Genomic DNA, 19687 nt, shown 5'->3' on the forward strand with positions numbered 1-19687 from the left:
ATGGTGGAATCTATAACAAATTACAATCTTAGGTCTTTGGCACAGCATATTGTAAGATGACATTTTTCAGCAATTTTTGAAATAAAGAAACCCCAAGGGTTTCCCGGGCAACGCCGGGCGGGTCAGCTAGTATTTAATAAAAAAAAAAATGTAATTTTTTTTTTTTTTTTTTTACACAGTGCAGCCAGCAGGGGGCCGGAGCGCTCGAGCCACTCATTACATATTCATATATTCACTGCACCCGATCGTTAATATGCACGAACGGGTGCAGTGAATACTGGGTCCCCCGCTGGCTATAGGGGGGGGGGCAGCCTGTGCTGCCTGGGTCCCGGAGAGCCCCCCTACCCTCCACATTCCTCTGGAGCAGCCAGGGAGACTTTAATCTCTCTGGCTGCTTCCGTCCCCCGGCTCCCTGAAAGCTCCCTGCCGCGGACGCTCGTCCGCTGCAGGGGTTAAGACTCGCCGCGAGTGGCGGCGAGTCTTAACCACATTGAATAGAGGGAGCAGGAGTGGCAGCGAGCCCTCCGGAACACGGAGAGTGCATGGAGAGCGAAATAAAACGCTCTCCATGCACTGAGAACTTTGTCATTGAATACTGCCCTTAAAATAAACAATTTGACTTTATTTATTGTTTTTAACTTTGTTGCACTCGGAGAATTGTACTGAAAGTATGGTAATACAGTATGTGCACAATAAATCGCCATATTATCATCTTTGTGAGTTGACAGCACTTTATGTACCGCAATAGTTTGGATTTTATTACGGTACCTAAAAAAAGAAATCTTGTAGATCAGCTAACAGACAATCAGGGTTATTCAGACCTAATTGCAGCATTGAGGTCTGAATAACCCCCAATGTCTATGTCAACTGTCAACATTCACAAGATCGTGAGTGTATGTGGGACACTATTTGGAGGTTCATGTGTTCTTGTGTCAACCTCGACACACAAAAAAAAGCTGGTGAAACTAACGTTGACCTTTTTGGGTGTTGACATTTTCCATGTCGACCTTTTGGTGTCTACCTTTTGATTGTCGACCTAGACACTGCTTGTGAGCCGATTCACACCCAAAATTAGTAAGGCAAGGCTTCTTTAGCCATCCAGATACCACAGAATTTCATATGCAGATACATAAACCGATGAAAAAGCGATATACAGCACATCAATATTGTAAGATTGCGAGCAGGGCCCTCATACCTAAGACTGTCTGTAAATACCCAAATTGTTGTCTCACTGTCTCCTATTGTAAAGCGCAATGGAATCTGCTGCGCTATATAAGAAACTGTTAATAAATAAATAACTGCAATTATCGGTATACAGTGTATCGGTACAGGAGATGAATGTTGGTGCATCATGTGACACTGAAGATAAAGCAGGAATCCATGTTATGGAAACACGCATTATCCCCAAAACAACTCCAATGACAGATTTATCCAATTTGTCCCATGATAGATTTTGTCTGATTTCTAGAGTTTGGGAACAAGTGGTAGATAGTTTGTTCCCATACATTAATAGATTTTCATTCCAACCAGCCAGATTGGACATATAGTCTGGCAGATAATTGTATAGTGTGTACCCGGTTTTAGTGTTATTAGCAAATATAGACATCTTAAAATTCTAAGCTAGCTGCAAGGTGAATAATAAAATCAATGGAATGCCCTACAGCAGGGGTTCCCAATCTTTTTCTAATCACGGCACCCTTGAGTATCAGAATTTTTACAAGGCACCCCTAGGCCCCCAAAAATATATATCACATTAAGTAGATTGTGTTTATATGTGCTTATTAGGTTCAGTCATGTGGTAAAGGGCAGGATTTGGTTCTGTTTGTACACATATTATGATCGTCAGCCACCAGCACTGGTTTTGTCCAGAAATAATTGATCATAAATAATTTGAATTGGTCCTGGACGACCAACCCGAGGCACCCCTGCAAGTGTCCCGAGGCACCCCAGGGAGCCTAGGCGCACAGTTTGGGAACCACTGCCCTACAGTATTCAGAAATGTCACTGTGACATTTCTGAAAGTACGGTTTTGTTTAATCCTTCTTAAATAAGTGCTAAAATAGATAGAACTGATTGAAGTTTAAAACAAAAAAGATGGTTTAGAAAAAGAACATATTTTGAGGTTATTCATTCCCCCGCCGCTATTTCCGACGGGGGAAATAGCGACGTGTGCCTATTCAATGCTGTCTTTCCCTACAGCATTGAACATGCGTGAACAAGCTCGAGCAAAACGTACGTCCCCCAGCAATCGCCAATCACGTGAGCGCTCACGTGACCGGCCGTCGGTCTCCACTCCGTCCAGGATTACACAAGCGGCGTCTGGAGACACATGCATCGGCGTTCAGAACTGGTAACCGGGCCTCCCTCTGCTGTCTGCGACTCTACTTCTGTGGATACCACAGGCATACAAGAGGTTTTGGTCCGTTTTTCTTCCATCTATCATTGATCTCTGTTCTGTGCCTCCCGTTCCCCCATATGCCTGCTATATGATATTGTGAATAGGTGAAATACCTGAGGGGCACTTTGGCAACATAGTAACAGGATGCATATAGATTTGTAGCACATTATTGAAACCTGACTTGTAACAGCATAATGATACGTTGAGAATAGCAGCATAAGCGGCAACATTATCTGTGGTACGTAGTAGTAGTAGTAGTACGTTTATTTATAAGGCGCCACAAAGTGTCCGCAGCGCCGTACATAGCAAACAAAAAAACAAATTACAAGGTAACGTACAGGGTGTGTTGAAAGATACAGTATAAATAGGGGTATAGCTGGTAGAACTAAAATCAGCATCAGTTCAGAAGTAGGTGTCAAAATTGTCAAGGAGACTGAAGATGAAGTAGAGGAAGGGAAGAACAGGACAGGAGCACAGGTGAGGTAATGAGGTAGGGTGAGTACGTGAGGAAGGAGGGCCCTGCTCATAAGAGTTAACATACTAAAAATAGGTGGGTGGACGAACGAAATACAATAGGATAAGTAGGAACGGAGGGGAACGGAGGCAGGATAGGAGGATCAAAAGAGGTTAGGAGGAGAGATAGGCTAGTCGAAAAAAGTGGGTTTTGAGGGAGCGCTTGAAGGAGGTAAGGGAATCAGATAGCCTGATGGGTGGCGGGAGGTTGTTCCAGTGCAGGGGGGCAGCGCGAGAGAAATCTTGGACACGGGAGTGGGAGGAGGTGATTAGGTGAGAGGTCAGTCGGCGGTCAGCGATGGAGCGAAGAGGACGGGAGGGAGTGTGGATATAGATCAGTGAAGAGAGGTAGGGAGCTGTGGAGGAGGAGAGAGCCTTGTAGGTGGTGGTGAGGAGTTTAAAGAGAATTCGGAAAGGAATGGGGAGCCAGTGAAGAGATAAACAGAGGGGGGAGGCGGAGGTAGAGCGGCGGGAGAGGAAGATGAGCCTAGCAGCAGCGTTAAGAATGGATTGGAGAGGTGCGAGGCGGGTGAGAGGTAGCCCAGAGAGAAGGATGTTGCAGTAGTCAAGGCGGGAGATGACAAGAGAGTGAATGAGAATTTTGGTCGCGTCAGTGGAGAGGAATGGTCTGATGCGTGAGATGTTGCGTAGGTGAAAGCGGCAAGACTGTGAGAGAGCACGAATGTGGGGGGTGAAAGAGAGGGAGGAGTCAATGATGACACCGAGGCAGCGCGTTTGGTCGGTGGACGTGATCTCGGTTTCACCAATGCTGATGGAGATAGTGGGAGAAGAGGGGATGTTCGGGGGATGGAAGATTAGAAGTTCAGTTTTAGCCATGTTTAGTTTCAGGAAGCGTTGGGTCATCCAGGCTGAGATGGCCGTGAGGCATTCGGAGACCTTGGACAGGAGTGATGGGGATAAGTCGGGGGAGGAGAGATAGATTAGGGTATCATCAGCATAAAGGTGGTAATGAAAACCATAGGAGCTGATGAGGGTGCCCAGAGAGGTGGTGTAGAGGGAGAAGAGGAGAGGGCCAAGGACTGACCCTTGGGGAACACCGACTGGCTGGGGGGTAGTAGGAGAGGAGGAGCTCGGAGTGGAGACGGAGAAGGAGCGATCGGAGAGGTATGAGGTGAACCAGGAGAAGACCTTGCCAGTGATGCCAAAGGAGCGGAGGGTGTTGAGCAGGAGAGGGTGGTCAACAGTGTCAAAGGCAGCCGACAGATCAAGCTGGATGAGGATAGAGAAGAGGCCTTTGGATTTAGCCGATAGTAGATCGTTAGTGACTTTGGTCAGGGCAGTTTCAGTGGAATGTAAAGGGCGGAACCCGGATTGGAGGGGATCTAGAATGGAGTTAGAAGTAAGGTGGCTTAGGAGACGATTATAGGTCAGACGTTCTAGGAGTTTGGAGGCAAAAGGGAGGAGGGAGATGGGCCTGTAGTTGGATGGAGAGTTGGGGTCCAGATTTGTTTTTTTGAGAATTGGGGAGACAAGAGCGTGTTTGAAGGAGGAAGGGAAGATCCCAGAGGATAGGGAAAGATTAAAGAGGTGAGCCAGGTGAGAGCAGACTGACGGACTGAGACGACGGATAATATTGGAGGGGATAGGATCGAGCGGGCAGGTGGAGGGAGAAGCGGATTGGAGGATAGAGTGGACTTCAGCAGCAGTGGTGGGGTAAAATGAGGACAGGGGTTGGAAGGAGGGGAGTGGAGATGTAGGAGGGGAGGAGGGAGAGGGTGAGGTCATGGCAGCAGTGATGGCAGTCCTGAGAGAGGAGATTTTGGTTGAAAAGTAGGTAGCAAAATCAGCGGCTACGATGGAGGACGGAAGAGCTGGAGGAGGGGGGGAGAGCAAGGAGTTGAAGGTGGCGAAGAGCCTGCGGGGATTGGATGATTGGGAAAGGATGAGGGACTTAAAGTAGGATTCCTTGGCCAGAGCAAGGGCAGAGCTGAAGGAGGAAAGAATGAATTTGAAATGGAGATAATCCGCAAGGGAGCGTGATTTCTTCCAGAAGCGCTCAGCAGTGCGAGAGCACTTTTTAAGGAATCGGGTGATAGGTGAGTGCCACGGTTGGGGGTTGGAGCATCGAAGAGGGATAGAGGAGGGAGAGCAGGCAGAGTCCAATGCCGAAGATAGGGTGTCATTATAGAGGGAGGCAGCGAGGTTCGGGCAGGACATGAGGGCGATTGGGGCGAGAAGAGGACACAGCGTGTTTGAGAAGGCAGCAAGATCAAGTGTGTTGACGTTATGCCGTGAGACAATGCGCTTGGGAGGGGGGGTGGGAGAGGGGGAAGCAGTGAGGGAGAAGGAGATGAGGTGATGGTCAGAAAGAGGAAAAACTGAGATAGTGTAGTCAGTAAGGGAACAAGAGCGAGAGAAGACGAGATCGAGGGAGTGTCCTTGGATGTGGGTGGGAGAGGTAGTCCACTGAGATAGGCCAAGAGAGGAGCAGAGAGAGAGGAGTTTGGAGGTGCCAGGATCAGCGGGGTTATCCAAGGGGATGTTAAAGTCACCAAGAATGACAGATGGCAGGTCGGAGGAGAGGAAGTGTGGAAGCCAGGCGGCGAAGTTGTCAAGAAATTGGGAGATAGGGCCAGGGGGGCGGTAGATTGCAGCGACACAGAGGTGGTAGGGGTAGTATAGACGGATAGAGTGAGACTCAAAGGAGGAGAAAAGGAGAGAGGGTTCAGGGTGAATGACACTGTGGGTGCATGAGGCTGAGAGGAGACTTTTCACCTCTCCCACGTTGATCTAGCACCATAAGAGGAATACTGGTAACAGCCTTATATTACAGGTTGGCAGGTCTATGTGAAACTGTGAGAGCGGTGCAAATCATACTTGAACAGTGTCTGATAATTAGTGCGCTGAAGGGGTGCTTGGTGGTTGGTGGACCAATTTGGCGGCATGAATGGTGAAATTGGCATATATGATTGGTAGTACCTGCATATGCTAAATGGGGCAATACCACTATTCTTCCTTACAACATATAGGATACAAAATATGTCAGCAAATACGAGGGAAGATAATATAAAAGTGTGGATGAGATCCGCATAATTGTATATATGTATATAGTATTGTAAATACCGGTACTTTGTTTGATATTCTATGAATTTTTTATTTTTTTTGACCAATGATTAAACCCTGATCACTAAATAACTGAGTGAAATACCCATAAACATCGATGGTGATGTGCTGATAAGGTTATATGATGGTCAATCTTTTATAATTAATCATTCATCGATGTAATATCGATTAATATCGAACAAAGTTATTTCAATTTGACACCAGTATCTGTTTAAATAACCCTATGGGCAGTATTCAATGTGAATACCGGCGACGTGCAGCGAATCCTGTTTAGGATTCGCTGCACATTCGCCACTGCTCGCTGCATTCCGGAGCCTCGCCGGCTCCGGTATTCAACGAGTCAGGGGCTCGCTGCCCCTGACTGGCGAATTTGAGCTCCTGCGGCGGACGCCGCAGGGAGCCTGAGGATGGTGGCAGGCAGGGAGATGAAGTCTCCCTGCCTGCCCCAGAACGTTTGTGGGGGGGAGGTGGGCTCCCCGGGTGCCAGGCAGCACAGGCTGCCCCCCCGGGGGTGCCAGCAGGGGACCGGGCATATTCACTACACCCGATCATGCATATGTAATGATTTGGTGAAGTGAATATATGAATATCTAATGAGCGGGTCGGCTCCGGCCCCCTGCTGGCTGGTCTGTGTAAAAAAAAAATATATATATATTTTTTAAAATTAAATATATATTCATGTGCTTACAGCACATGAATAAAAATAGCATGCCCCTCCTCAGAATAAAATTCCTGCTTTTTTTACACCAAATGTAAAAAACAAAACACTTTATTTTAAAAGTTCACCTTCCTCCACTTCACCATAAAAAGATAGTGATTGCTACATGGTGAATCATGGCGAAAAAAACCTTGAAATGTATTCGCCACCTGGTCATTGAATAGGGTGATTCACCGTTTTAGTCAGAAATTCGCCTTACAGCACAAAATCGCCATAAAAACCTGGCGAATCAGCCTCATTGAATACCGCCCTATATATAATCGCAGGGTGCCTGTATAAAATCTTTTCACACAGCCATATATTTATTGGTTAATAAATTACACTCGTAGGTGTTTAACCGATTTTTCCAAAACCTATTTGATAAAATAATAATAATAAAAAAAAAATTAAATATCACAAAACAAAGAATACATTTTTTTTTATAATAAGCACAAAAAAACTAAATTATTAATTGGGCACAGCAGACAAAAAATATATTAAAAAATGTTTAAAATAATATAGCAAATAATATGATCTAACAGAATAGTTTCATTTGGGGGACCTAGAGTGCACCCCACCCGAGTTTCTTTTCTCTTCTTTTTGTAAATATGACATGTTATAACTCGGGGGTGCACCACTGAACATCACGCACATGACCGTTACCCAAAGGGACAAGTCATAAGGTGATGTGTATTAGAAAACTGTTTAATCAATTATAATCAGTTATGTCCCCCAAACAATAATATCATTCTTAAATTTCCCAATACATAGTGCAGCTCCCCTCAAAAAACCTCCTTGTCCAACAGCATTGAACATGAACAGATCCGACTTTCCATGGCCATATCTCAATGATTCATAGCTTTTTCTTGTGGCCACGCCCCCATTTTTATCATACAGTAGGCAGGACATTGAATCCTGCCTGCCAAGTTTCAGTCTAGTGGGCCGAGAACGGGCCAGGGTCAAATCTACATGCCATCAATGGAGTCGGAAACTGCCGCATTAGATAGATATGTGCCAATATTTCAGAATGTCATAACAATTGGCACCCATTTAATACCGCTCTAAGTACTGTATTAAAAAATCCATATTTTATATTTTACTAGACTAACTGCATCTAAAATAGCTGATTGGTTTGTTTAAATAACTTATTACATTTTTGTTTAAATTGGAATCAGATTATAATATTCTATTGAGAATTAAATATCTGTCTATGGGCCTGATTCAGAGTTGATTGCTAATGTGCGAATTTGCTATCGGTTTTGATTATTTGGGCTTGTGAATTTGCGCTACAATCCCCTCACAATTTGACTGACAGGAAGTCGGCTTTGGGGGTGGTAGCTAACGCAGACATGCCCAGACAATTGAAAGGCGGGTGTGTGACGTTTTAAAGGCGGGTGTGTGACATCTTAAAGGTGTGTGTGTGATGTAAGTGCTGGACTCGATCAGCCTGTATCTGTTGCAGAGTTGTGAAAGGGTCAGATTTAAGCCCCCATACACTTGTGTGAAGTATCGCATGGTAGCATTGCATGCAAAACTTTGGCAAGTGTCCCGGCAGCTCCCAGGCAGCTGGATCACATGCAATATATTGTATGCGTTCGTTCCTTTTGTATACAATATATTGCATGTAATCCTAGAAAGGGCTGCGTTGTGATAAATCTATAGTACAACCCATACGATTTCCAGGACTGCACATCAGATCTGGAGGTAAAACACATGCGATTCGCCACTTTTCAACTGATTTATCTCCCAGATGGGTCGAAATAAGTTGAAATCAGCCAAAATCTCACTAGTGTATGGGCACCTTTATTCACATTTGTATAGACTGGAAAAATCAATTTCAAGAATTGCCATGATAATGGATAGCAACTTTTTCGCATTTCACTTGTAGATTTTCACAGGGCGGATTTTCTTTTGGTCAGGTGAGCGATCAACTGAATCAGGCCCCATAGGCAAGCGCAGGGGGGGTTTCTGGTTTCCCGGAAACCCCCTTCTCTTGGCAAGTGACTTAAATTATGACAAGAATAGCACTGGTATATTATATGTTCAATAGTACTGCCACCACCTCATGCAGTTTAAGGGACAGAGCAGAGCTGCTGCACATACTGCTGTACCAGCTTCTTCTACCACATTTACTGTATGTGTGGATCTGAGCCCTCAAACATCGCAATGGACATGAGAGTAGCTGCCCGGAGGAAGAGACAGGAGCCTTACCATATAGTGGAAGATCCGAGCTTACAAAGTGCAGTACTGGTTCTATTGTGTTTGTGTATTTATTTATTATATGTTTAACCTTTTCCTGACTACTTATCCTATTCAACTGTTTGAAACAGCCTATATTATAGACCATCTGTACCAGTGGCGGCTCACACCCCGCCCCCCCCCCCCCTAGAGGGAATCGGGACATCTGTCAGAATGAACTTAGGTCTACAGTCATTAGGTCGACCCCACTAGGTCGACTGGCAGGAAGGTCGACCTGACTTAAGGTCGACATGGGCCAATGTCGACCTGACTTAAGGTCGAATTTGCATAAAGGTCGACATGAGGAAGGTCGACTGGTCATAAGGTCGACATGGGTTTTCCACTGTTTTTTTTATCCGAATGTCGACACAGTCGACATGGACACAGTTGGCAATGAGAATCGGACCCTCGCATCGCTCGCTATGCTTCGGGCAAGGTGCCTCGCTGCGCTCGGCACACTATTTTATTCTCCCACCCCGCCCTAGTGGATGGTAGGGCATGAAATACCGCCTGTCGGCACATGTCGGCTCAAAAAACAGTGAAAAACCCATGTCGACCTTATGACCAGTCGACCTTTCTCATGTCGACCTTTATGCAAATTCGACCTTAAGTCATGTCGACCTTGGCCCATGTCAACCTTAAGTCAGGTCGACCTTCCTGCCAGTCGACCTAGTGGGGTCGACCTAATGACTGTAGACCTAAGTTCATTCTAATAGATGACCGCTTCCCCCCTAGAGAGGGTGAGATTTTGGATTACATTTGGAAAACCCCTCTAAAAATCCTGTGTTTGCTACTGGGCCCTATACATGTACTATGCATGGGCCATTTACATACATTTAGGAGTCCAATAACCAGCAATCGATCTGGCAGGCAAAGCAAACTCCCCAAAGGCTGCAAATGGGGTAGCAGTGGCACAAAACACACATCCCTTTACTGCAAATATTGTGATCACAAAAATTTCCAGAACTGCACTTATAGAAAGCTTTAATATATTTGTACTTTACAGTATGTTTCCCTTTTCCATTTGTTCCAACTTTTCTCTCTGGTCCTATCCCAGCTAGATGTCTGGGTTGTTATATTTATCCATATACATATCTGACAGAGCAGAGCATAGAAGTGCATCCTGTGTGGGCCTCCATCTGCACTCAGTCTCTACAAGCTTTCCCAGTCTTGACACTACAAAAGTTAATCCACTCTTATTTGTTAATTGACGTTTGTATTTGTGCCCAAGGGCACATGTCCAGTACACGAGTCTCAGCTGCTAAAGTGTGCCGTACATTTCCTGGATTCTTTCGCAGACCTCTGTGTATGATTGTTCAAGTGGCAACTGTTGGATTCCAGCCTAAGCCCACTTTGTCATGCACCAACAATTGCACTATTCTAGACTCTACACAAGGAGTCATTAACTATTTTTGCCTACTGCACAGATTATATCTGTAAATCAGCTTGGATAATTTGGGAATTATACCAAATAACATGAAAAAATGATTTGGACTTTTCTGAATAATGATTTTGGGAAATCAGGCAACCAGTAGTTTAAGATTTTTTGGATTTAGACATTGGCACAGAGTAAGCAGAAAGCAACTTGGCTGGTTTCGTTGGCACAGCAATGAGCCAGTAATCTTGTTCAAGTGGGAACCTTTTAAATACTTTTTACTGTGTGCAATGTGATCATGTGCCTTTATTCCACTGCTAACACTGGCTATTGGGCATGCGTAAATAAAAATGCATGAACTATAGCCAGAGAATTCCAAATTTAATGAAAAACATTAAAAAAAGTGTACATGTACACAAGGAACGTCAGTTCATCACCCATTGTAAACAATACATTCCAGTGACTCATCGCTAATTACAATTAAGATATGATCTTTTTCTGGGAATTTCTATGGCTATTCATGTTGGATTTTCTCCCAAAAGCAGATTAATATGTCATTAACCTTCGTGCTGACAGAGAGATTAAAAGTGCCCTGATATCTGATGGGACCGTACAATTATTTCCATGTGCTGGTAATGGGGCTGACATAAGGCAGCTTTCTTCTTTCTGAAATCTGCTTCCTAAAATGTACAAAGACAGAACAATGTTCCAAGTCTTTGGATCTCCAGTAAATGCAACACTTTGTGACAGTACAGACACATAAAATATTAGGACATGTACATTTGGTTATATGGCTGAAATTATTGACTTTTTTATGGATGAGCAAAACTAATCAAAAGGGAAAATGACACTGTAAACCATGAGAGAGATCTACTCGAGGAAAAAGGCAATATCAAGTGCCCAACATCTGGGCTAGTTGGTGCGAGTTCAGATATGATGTTGTATCAAGGATGCCTTGCTGACTGATCCTTAAGCTCACACACTTTACCAATATTGATGCGATATGCCATTTCCATCAGAATCGGAAAGACATTGGAGGAAATTTACTAAGAAAAAAACGTATTAATAGGCGTATTCGTATACAAAAATATGCCTATTTTAGACATATTCATATTTTTGGGGATTTACTATTATTATTATTATTATTATTAACAGTTTCTTATATAGCGCATACATATTACGCAGCGCTTTACAGAAAATATTCGAACAATCACATCAGTCCCTGCCCCAGTAGAGCTTACAATCTATATTCCCTACCACATGTACACGCACACAAAGACATTCTAGGGTTAATTTTGTTGGAAGCCAATTAACCTACCAGTATATTTTTGGATTGTGGGAGGAAACCGGAGTACCCGGAGTAAACCCACGCAAGCACGGGGAGAATATACAAACTCCGCAAAGTTAGAGCCATGGTGGGGATCGAACCCATGACCTCAGCGCTGTGAGGCAATAATGCTAACCATTACACCATCCGTGCTGCCCCTACTATCTATCCTGAAAATACATAAATTTGTATTCGCATTCATGAATGTATATGCCATCAGAAAATACGAATAGGAATCACCATTCAAACAAATGGTGATGCCTAACTTACTAAGTAATTTTCGGCAATTAGTGGGATACGGCCACTAATTGCCAGTAAAATACGGCTGAAAAATACGCTTCATTTTCCAGCCGTATTTGGTTTTAGCCTGCACGGATCATTCAGATTCGTGCAGGCTGCAGTGTGTAAAAATAGAAAAATACATGCTTTTAAAAACAGCGTGGGGTCCCCCCCACAGCCATAACCAGCCCCAGGCTCAAAGAGCCGGTCCTGGTTATAAAAAATCCTCCCTATAGTCCCTATCCAGGGGGGTTGGAGGGTGTCTATGACCACTGTCACTGAGTAGATGAGAAGGGAGAGATTACAGCCTCCCTGTATAGTCTGGGATGGGGTAAAATCTAGAATGGTCCAGACCATATGGGGAGGCTGCAAACTATACATTCTGGAGCTGACTAAAAGCTCCAGGGTGGCAGAGATTGCTGCCTGGAGCCGGTCAGGTTTGGTGTATTAATTGTTCCACTTTTTACCCAATCCTGAAAGTATGTAGGGGCATGTAAAGCATGAATAGAGCATGGATATTATATTTACCTCTTGCTATCATTGCTACATGCAGGGCCGCATAATGGCTTTAATGGGGGGGGGGACGACGACACTAAAGACAGAGGAGCCTGGGGGAAGGGGGGGTTGTATATTAGATTGTGCATTGCTTCCAAAATGAACCATTCCAGGAGAGACAAAAAGCTCTCTACCTGGACTTCCCTTTTAGTATTTGATTGGCATGACCTGTGTTTTACCATTTTGTTGATAACAAAGGTATTTCACCACAGCTGATTGCAATCATAGCTCAAGAGGGAAGTCCAAGAGCAGAGCATTTTGTCCATCCTGGTATGGGTCATGTTGGGAGGTATGGATTGTGTATATTAAATTTAAACCAATGGTGTACAGTATATTAGATTTAAACTAACAGTTAAATAACACTTAGGTAAAGTTTACAGCCCCACCTTATTGAAAGATAAGTCCTGCTGGCCTCCTGCGGGCTAAGGCTTCGCCAATAACAGCCGCGTTCGACGGAGCTGGTTATGCCGGCTCCGCCCTGATGCCGTCTGGTCTTTAGTGTGACAAGGTGGCCCGCAGGAGATAGAACACATGGCAAAAAGGGTGAACTTGCTATCACACCCAGTCTACCAAGATGCAGGAAAGAATAACCTCACGGGTGCAACAATGCACAGTGGTGGTATGTAACACAATAGAAATGCAACAATGCACAGAGGTGGTATGTAACATAAAATAAAACTCCAGACTCCTGCACAGGAAAGGAATGACCCCTAGAAGGCAAACCTGACCCCTAGAAGGCAAACCTGACCCCTGGTGTGAATAACTGCAACAATGCAGAGATGGTACCAAATATAATAATAAAATAAGCTGCTGCAGGGGAAGCCCCTGACTTATTTGTAGTGATGATGATACTGGAGACAGATCTCAGGGGACTGCAGTGCAAGCAGGCAGGACCGTTGAATGTGACCAGGAACATGGATGGTTTGACACAATTCAGACTTGGGACACAGGACGCTCAGCAGGAGTGCTTAGGTGGAGTTATCAGTGCACTGAGTGAGACTACTGACATTGCCTTATCATCCGGGCAGATATGATTATCAACCATTCGGAACCTATGAATAATCTGCGGTAATTGAACACATTTAAAAGCCTTTGTATGCCTCAAAGAAGTACACCAAGCCATCCATATTGCCATGTTAGATAGTTTTTTTTCTTTTTTTATGATTATTAATTTTACTAAAAGTGTATTTTTCTTATGTATGATTAAAAGGGAAATATTACAAAAGAAATAGATTGTAAATTGTCTGATTGAGCAGCGCTTTACTCCTATAGTGGCGTAATCCACTATAGTATTGGTATTCTGGAAAAAAGGGGGTTTCACAATTGCCTCATAAGGTGAAGCTGCAGTCCAATCATTGCTGTTATTTTTTTTGTTAAAAATATATATATATTTTTGCCATCAGATCCAGACCAGCGCTTAGGAAATGGTTTGTTGTTGTGGTGTTTCCTGAAGTAGTCTTTTAATAAGCACTTTGTACACCGTGATTTATTTTCTGCAAAATACTTCTTAGATATCACCAGCTACCACAGCAGGATTCAAAGATCCTCTCTAGCAATTCTGTAGCCGATAGGCTACAAAGGCTAATGTTACACGATGAAGGCTAAGCTAAGCTTTTTTGATCTTGATAAATTGGCTCAGATCACAGTGAGCATTGGTTTGCAGCATGGGTTTGCCTATTGCACAAGATATGTCCAATATATTATATTGCTGGGCCTGATTCAGACCTGATCGCTGGGCAGAGATTCTTTGGAGCCCAATGATCGGGTAAACGCTGCCCTGCCATGCTCTCCCCCCTCCCCTGTGCACCGCTGTGAATGTGTTTGCAGCCATGAACACATGGAGGAAAACGATTTGCAATCACTCACTATTGAATGGTTTTCCCCCATGTTCGCAGCGCTGAGTAAGTCTAGACTTACTTGGCGCTGCAGTGGCTGTGGGGGGAAGAAGGCCAATGCTGACAACAGCGGCCCTTACTCAACGCCAACAGCCGGGCAATGCCTGCATTTTCCAGGGAACTTCCAATAAATGCCAGCGTGCTGTCCACTAAGGTCCGGCATCTGTCACTCAACTTGTGAATGGCCAGCAATGGTATGATGGCTGTGATTGCACAAACGGCTCACTCGATCATTGCTCACAGCTGAGTGATCGGTTCTGAATCAGGCCCATAGGCTGTTTAAATAGTCTAGTTCAGAAACTGACATAACTGACTGTAGGTTAATAATTGGACCAATTGGGGGTAAGCAGGGCACCACCCACTTGCATACCTCCCAACTTCTGACCTGTAGAAATAGGGACAGTGCCCGAAAAGGGGGCGGGGCTTATGCAAATGAGGTCGCGGCTTATGCTAATTAGCCGCGACCTCATTTTCATACGAGAATAGACGCTGTGCGCATGCGCACAGCGTCTATTCTACTAGATTGGGGGGTCTCCCAACTGCCACCCCCCGCAGCGGGACAATGCCTGCCGCGGGTGGGACAGCGGGACAGGACCCGAAAATCGGGACTGTCCCGCTGTAATCGTGACAGTTGGGAGGTATGCACTTGATAATGTGAAAACTGAAATCCAGCCCCAACCACAACTTTTTCTATCTCACCTGTGCATCTTGTGAAAGTGAGGAAGGAAAAGTACAACAAATAATGTTTTACCATTTACATTTTATTGTAATACTGACCAATCCTTTATTTGGTTCATGCTTTGAACATTTGATCAGCTCTTATCCTCTGTTTTTTAAACTGGAAACAAATATGGTGATCTGTTGCAAGACTTCAGCAGAGTTTTAATAAGTGAAAAAAAAAAAAAACACTTCCAAGATGTTAATATGACACTGCCCAGATTTGTAGAGGTCATGGTGTACAGAACCTTCATTATGTCAGAATGCTGGCAGGGGCTGAGGAGTTGTTCCATGTAATCATTCATTCTTTATTGCAAAAGCACCCATCGTGTGATAGGAGTATCATTTAGCCATACTGTATTTAAAAGCACAATAAAAGTATTTTCTGCTGACATTCTTCTGCCGAGTAGTTGCCCGGTATGTCTGTAAATCCAACTCCTGTCAGTATCTTTGTCTTGATCATATTTACATCACACCAGCCTACTCCTGATAACTCATTTCACAAAAATATTTGGTAGAATATTCTGTGTGAAGCGTGGTGCACTGCTGACGTAGCGTACCATTCTCCACCCAATGGGCATGTCTAGCTTCACACATGGGGCTATATGTGCTTAAATGCTTGCTGCAAGATATTTCTATATAATATTGGTAGCAATATATTTTCTCAAATTTTGCAAGTTTTCATAGTAACATTGCTGCCTGTAATACTGGATTATGAGCACAATATATATGCAATATCTTGAAACAGAACTCTCAAGCAGGATGCTGGAGGGTGTAACAGAGCAGAAGTATCCCCAACAGAGCGCTGTCTCGCCTGCTGTGCAAATTCCTGGTGACCAGATTGCCCAGAGATCCTATCAGCACATGTTCTGAGGTTGATACCTGTGCCAGCAGTGGAATTCTCTCACTACAGAAACCGCAGCTCCCTTTGTGACTCCCCAGTATAAAAAAAAACTCTTGCAGTCATGTGATACTAGAGGCCAATCTCTGCTAAATCAGCGGTAATAGTCAATGCTTTGTTGTCTCCAGAGCTGCAGTAAGCTGCTTAAGTTCTCTACAAGTTATATGTATTCTGATACTGTCAGCGCATCATACATCTAGTGCTTTCTGGCTCCTGCATGGCTGGTTTCATCCAAATATCCATAGCATCGCTGGTGCTATCCCAGCACCCGAACCCTGAATAGAAGACACTGCTCTGCATCCCAACATCTACTCCTGAAAAGCTGGTACTGCTCCACATTCCAGTATTTTCCCACTACTTTTTGTCCTGTTTAAAACAATACAGTCCTATTTCTGTACTGTCCTTTCTGTGTTTCTTGTGTTGACCATGAAGAGCATGAGGAAGTACTACATCAGACCTTCTAGCTTTTGCCCCAGTATTTACAACCTAACACATCTGTGACAGAGGGTGGCAACTATGGATTGCACTGAAAGAGACCTCAGTATATCTCATGTTACAATTTTAATGGGATAACAATAGACGATGTTTAAAATACATACTGTAATACAATTAAACACTGGAGGTGTATGCCAGCTCAAATCATACAAATATCTCAGTTTACAGTATCGGATAATATGCGCAAGTCACAATATAAAGTCACTCATTGGACATCGCAACTGTGATCCCAACTAAAATGGAAATTTTAAATTTCTGAACGGGAAAGCTAGGTTCTAGCAATGATGAAAATACATTGTCTGTATTGTAATGGTTATATTACTAAAATCACTATTAAAACATTTATTTTTCCATTTAAAGTATTCAAAGATAAGCAAACTATATTCTAAGGCTACAAAAAATGCTTTTATATGATTCTAGAGAATAATTACTCTATTTATCATACAGCTAATAACACATGTGAAACACGCAAAGTTCATGTTACACTATAAAGTAAAAAAAAATCAAAAACCTATAAGGAAAAATTCCTGCATTAACTTAAATATCTATTTCATACCAAAACATCTGTATATTTTTAGGAAATACTTTTTTCCACATAGCACTTCGAAACCAAAAAACATCAGAGATTATTAACACAAATATCTTACAAAAACATTTCAAGCAACATGGACTAGCCTTTACAGCAGTGTTCTCTGACCTCGGTTTTCAAGGCACAATAACAGTCAGGTTTTAATGATATCCATGCTTGAGCACAGATGGTTAAATCTAAATAACTAATGAAGTCATCTGTGCTCAAGTATGGCTATACTTCAAACCTAGACTGCTGGTGTGCCTTCAGGAATGTGGTTGGGAACCCCTGCTTTAATGTTGTCAGGTTAGCAACTGAAACCTATGTTATATGTTAAATGCACAGAATACATGTTGTATTGTAGATATTTATGTTAAGCTGCATGTTTTTATGACTTAGTTGTTATAGAAAACCATCAATTATTGATCTTTAAAATTATATTCTCGGTTTGTAAACACATTTATATTTCTATATTTCAGTTTAAGCAAAATACCCTTTAAATGTTGATACCTGGGTATAACAGTTATCCTAATACAGGCTGTAACAGTTTCCTAGAGGCTATCAACAGAGTGGTAGAGCTTACCTCCATTAGTACATAAGGGGTGTCCTGCACTTGGAGAGAAATTTGCTCCCCATCGATTGTGACCTTTCTTGAGTATAATGCACCTACAGAGTAACAAAAAAGACTTTTAGATAAAACAACAAATATATCTAATATTTTCAGGATCATTGATGTCATCCACAGGAATACACACATAGACTACCAGCCATAACAGGAAATAACAACTGGGGACGGATGTAAGTTCAGCAGCCGTAAGGGACGAACTCTGACTCTTTTTAAAAGGGCAATAACTTACAAGGCATGGTTTTGCCTTGTAAGTAATTGCCCCTTTCTAGAAATGACAGAGTTTTCCCGACATCCCAAATGGCCACTGAACTCATGAGGCCATACAACCTTATGTTTAAACATCCGTTTGGCAAAGCACACTGAACTTTTTCATATGTGCAGCATGGACATCCAATATATGTCTCATTTGACTCTCTGTTACAGATCTGTTAAGTGAATACAGTTTTTCCAATTAAGCATTTCATATCCCTCAATGATCTTAGCATGCAAAGAGGTTCAATAAGATATAAAATCTAATAGGAGTCCTATGTTGGTATATAGTATGATTCTCAAACTGGATTCTGTATATAATACATTTCCTATGCCACTGAAGCCTATTACACAAGTTATGGTTTTTAATCTGCCCCATGAGAAATGCAACAAGAAAACTCTTCCCAAGAAATGTCTGCTTGCTCTAAAGCATGGTATCCTGGTGTGGCCATATTAGTGTACAACTGTGCTGTCAATGTCCTCAACCCAGATAGGATTGGTCCTTCTTAGAACAAAACTAAATCTGTGCCTTCTCATTTTTTTAAGCTATTTCTTATTTCAAACAATAATGTATTTTTGCTCTCCCCATAGGAGGAACATATGGAAAATTAAGGCTGACATTAAGGCCACCGTCTCCTCTAGCATCCTCCTTTCTGAGTGTTACTTCTCAACAGCAGGAGCCGGGAGAGGACACAACAGAAGCGCCGGCAGCAGGAGCCGTGGCGAGCAGGGACCCGAATCCAGACAGAAACGCCAGGGGCATGAGGTACCACCTGCACAGGGTGGTGGCACTTTGTTAACCCTACGGGGGGGCACTTTGTTTTATAACCCTACGGGGGGGATTGGGGAGGGCGCTGGTCCAATTTGTGGCAGGGGGGCGCAAATTAATTAGTTATGTCACTGTAGATATGGATACATTACTAAAAAGCCCAAAATAAATCTCAAATGTGAGCTATTTCAGGAACGTGTCCTAGAAGTCCAGGTTTTAACCTCTTCACTTTCAGCCTAACACGTTGTTCACATTTGTGCCATACGTAGCAGATTAAAGTTTCAGCCCAAAAAAAAGTCTCAGTCCTGTAAAACCAATGCTTAAATCTTTGCTTATACGGTGATGAAGCATTAACCAAGACGAAAACCTTTTCTCAAAGTGGAATTTGCCAGTGATCCTTGACGTTCTAACGTTTTCACCTTTATGGACTATCAAAGACTATTCCCACCAGCAACATAGCCCAGTTTACCAGAGTTTATATGTGGTTTCTGAGAGTCTTTTCCCAATTTTTACGTTAACTATTTGGTTTAAGTTAATACTTATATCTGAGCTAGAAAATAGATATTATGCTTTAAAACCCTTTGATGGCACAATATAAAGGGATCCGGTCATATGGGCAACAGTAAAAAGGTTGACGGTCATTCGGTTGACCACTACTGGTTCACGGGCCGGAGGCTGACACCAAAAAGGTTGACTTGCTACACTTATATGGTGCCCATGTTGACATAGATACAAAAAAGTCCCACCTCATGTCGACCATTTTCATGTCATTCTTTTCCACGTCAACCTTTTTCTTGTGTTGACATTTTGCCTATGTCAACCTATTGCATATCTACCTTTTCGGTGTGTCAACATTTGCCCTGTTGACCTAATGACTGTCGACCTTTTTACTGTTGACAAGTTGCCCGATAGCCCAATATAAATAATTTTTATACAGTGTGTTGATAGTTATCACCACTTTCATTATTCAATGATTATTATTAACTATTACAATGGTAG

At 43.1% G+C, this 19687-nt stretch overlaps 1 protein-coding gene across 7 annotated transcripts in view; it reads right to left on the minus strand.

Annotated features, from left to right (window-relative positions):
- The window catches only part of LOC146035676 (ras-like protein family member 11A-like), a 67652-nt gene that overhangs the window by 41628 nt on the left and 6337 nt on the right, over window positions 1–19687 (minus strand). For all 7 annotated transcript variants that reach the window (XR_014460691.1, XR_014460692.1, XR_014460693.1 and 4 more), the window contains one exon: window positions 17626–17708. Coding sequence is in view for 3 of the 7 variants with exons in the window: in XM_083159264.1 (XP_083015390.1) it covers window positions 17626–17708 (83 nt within the window). In the remaining 4 variants the exon portion in view is untranslated. The remainder of the gene's footprint in view (window positions 1–17625; window positions 17709–19687) is intronic.

This window comes from Crinia signifera, chromosome 9 (assembly GCF_055691185.1).
Source record: "Crinia signifera chromosome 9, ASM5569118v1, whole genome shotgun sequence".
NCBI lineage: Eukaryota > Metazoa > Chordata > Amphibia > Anura > Myobatrachidae > Crinia > Crinia signifera.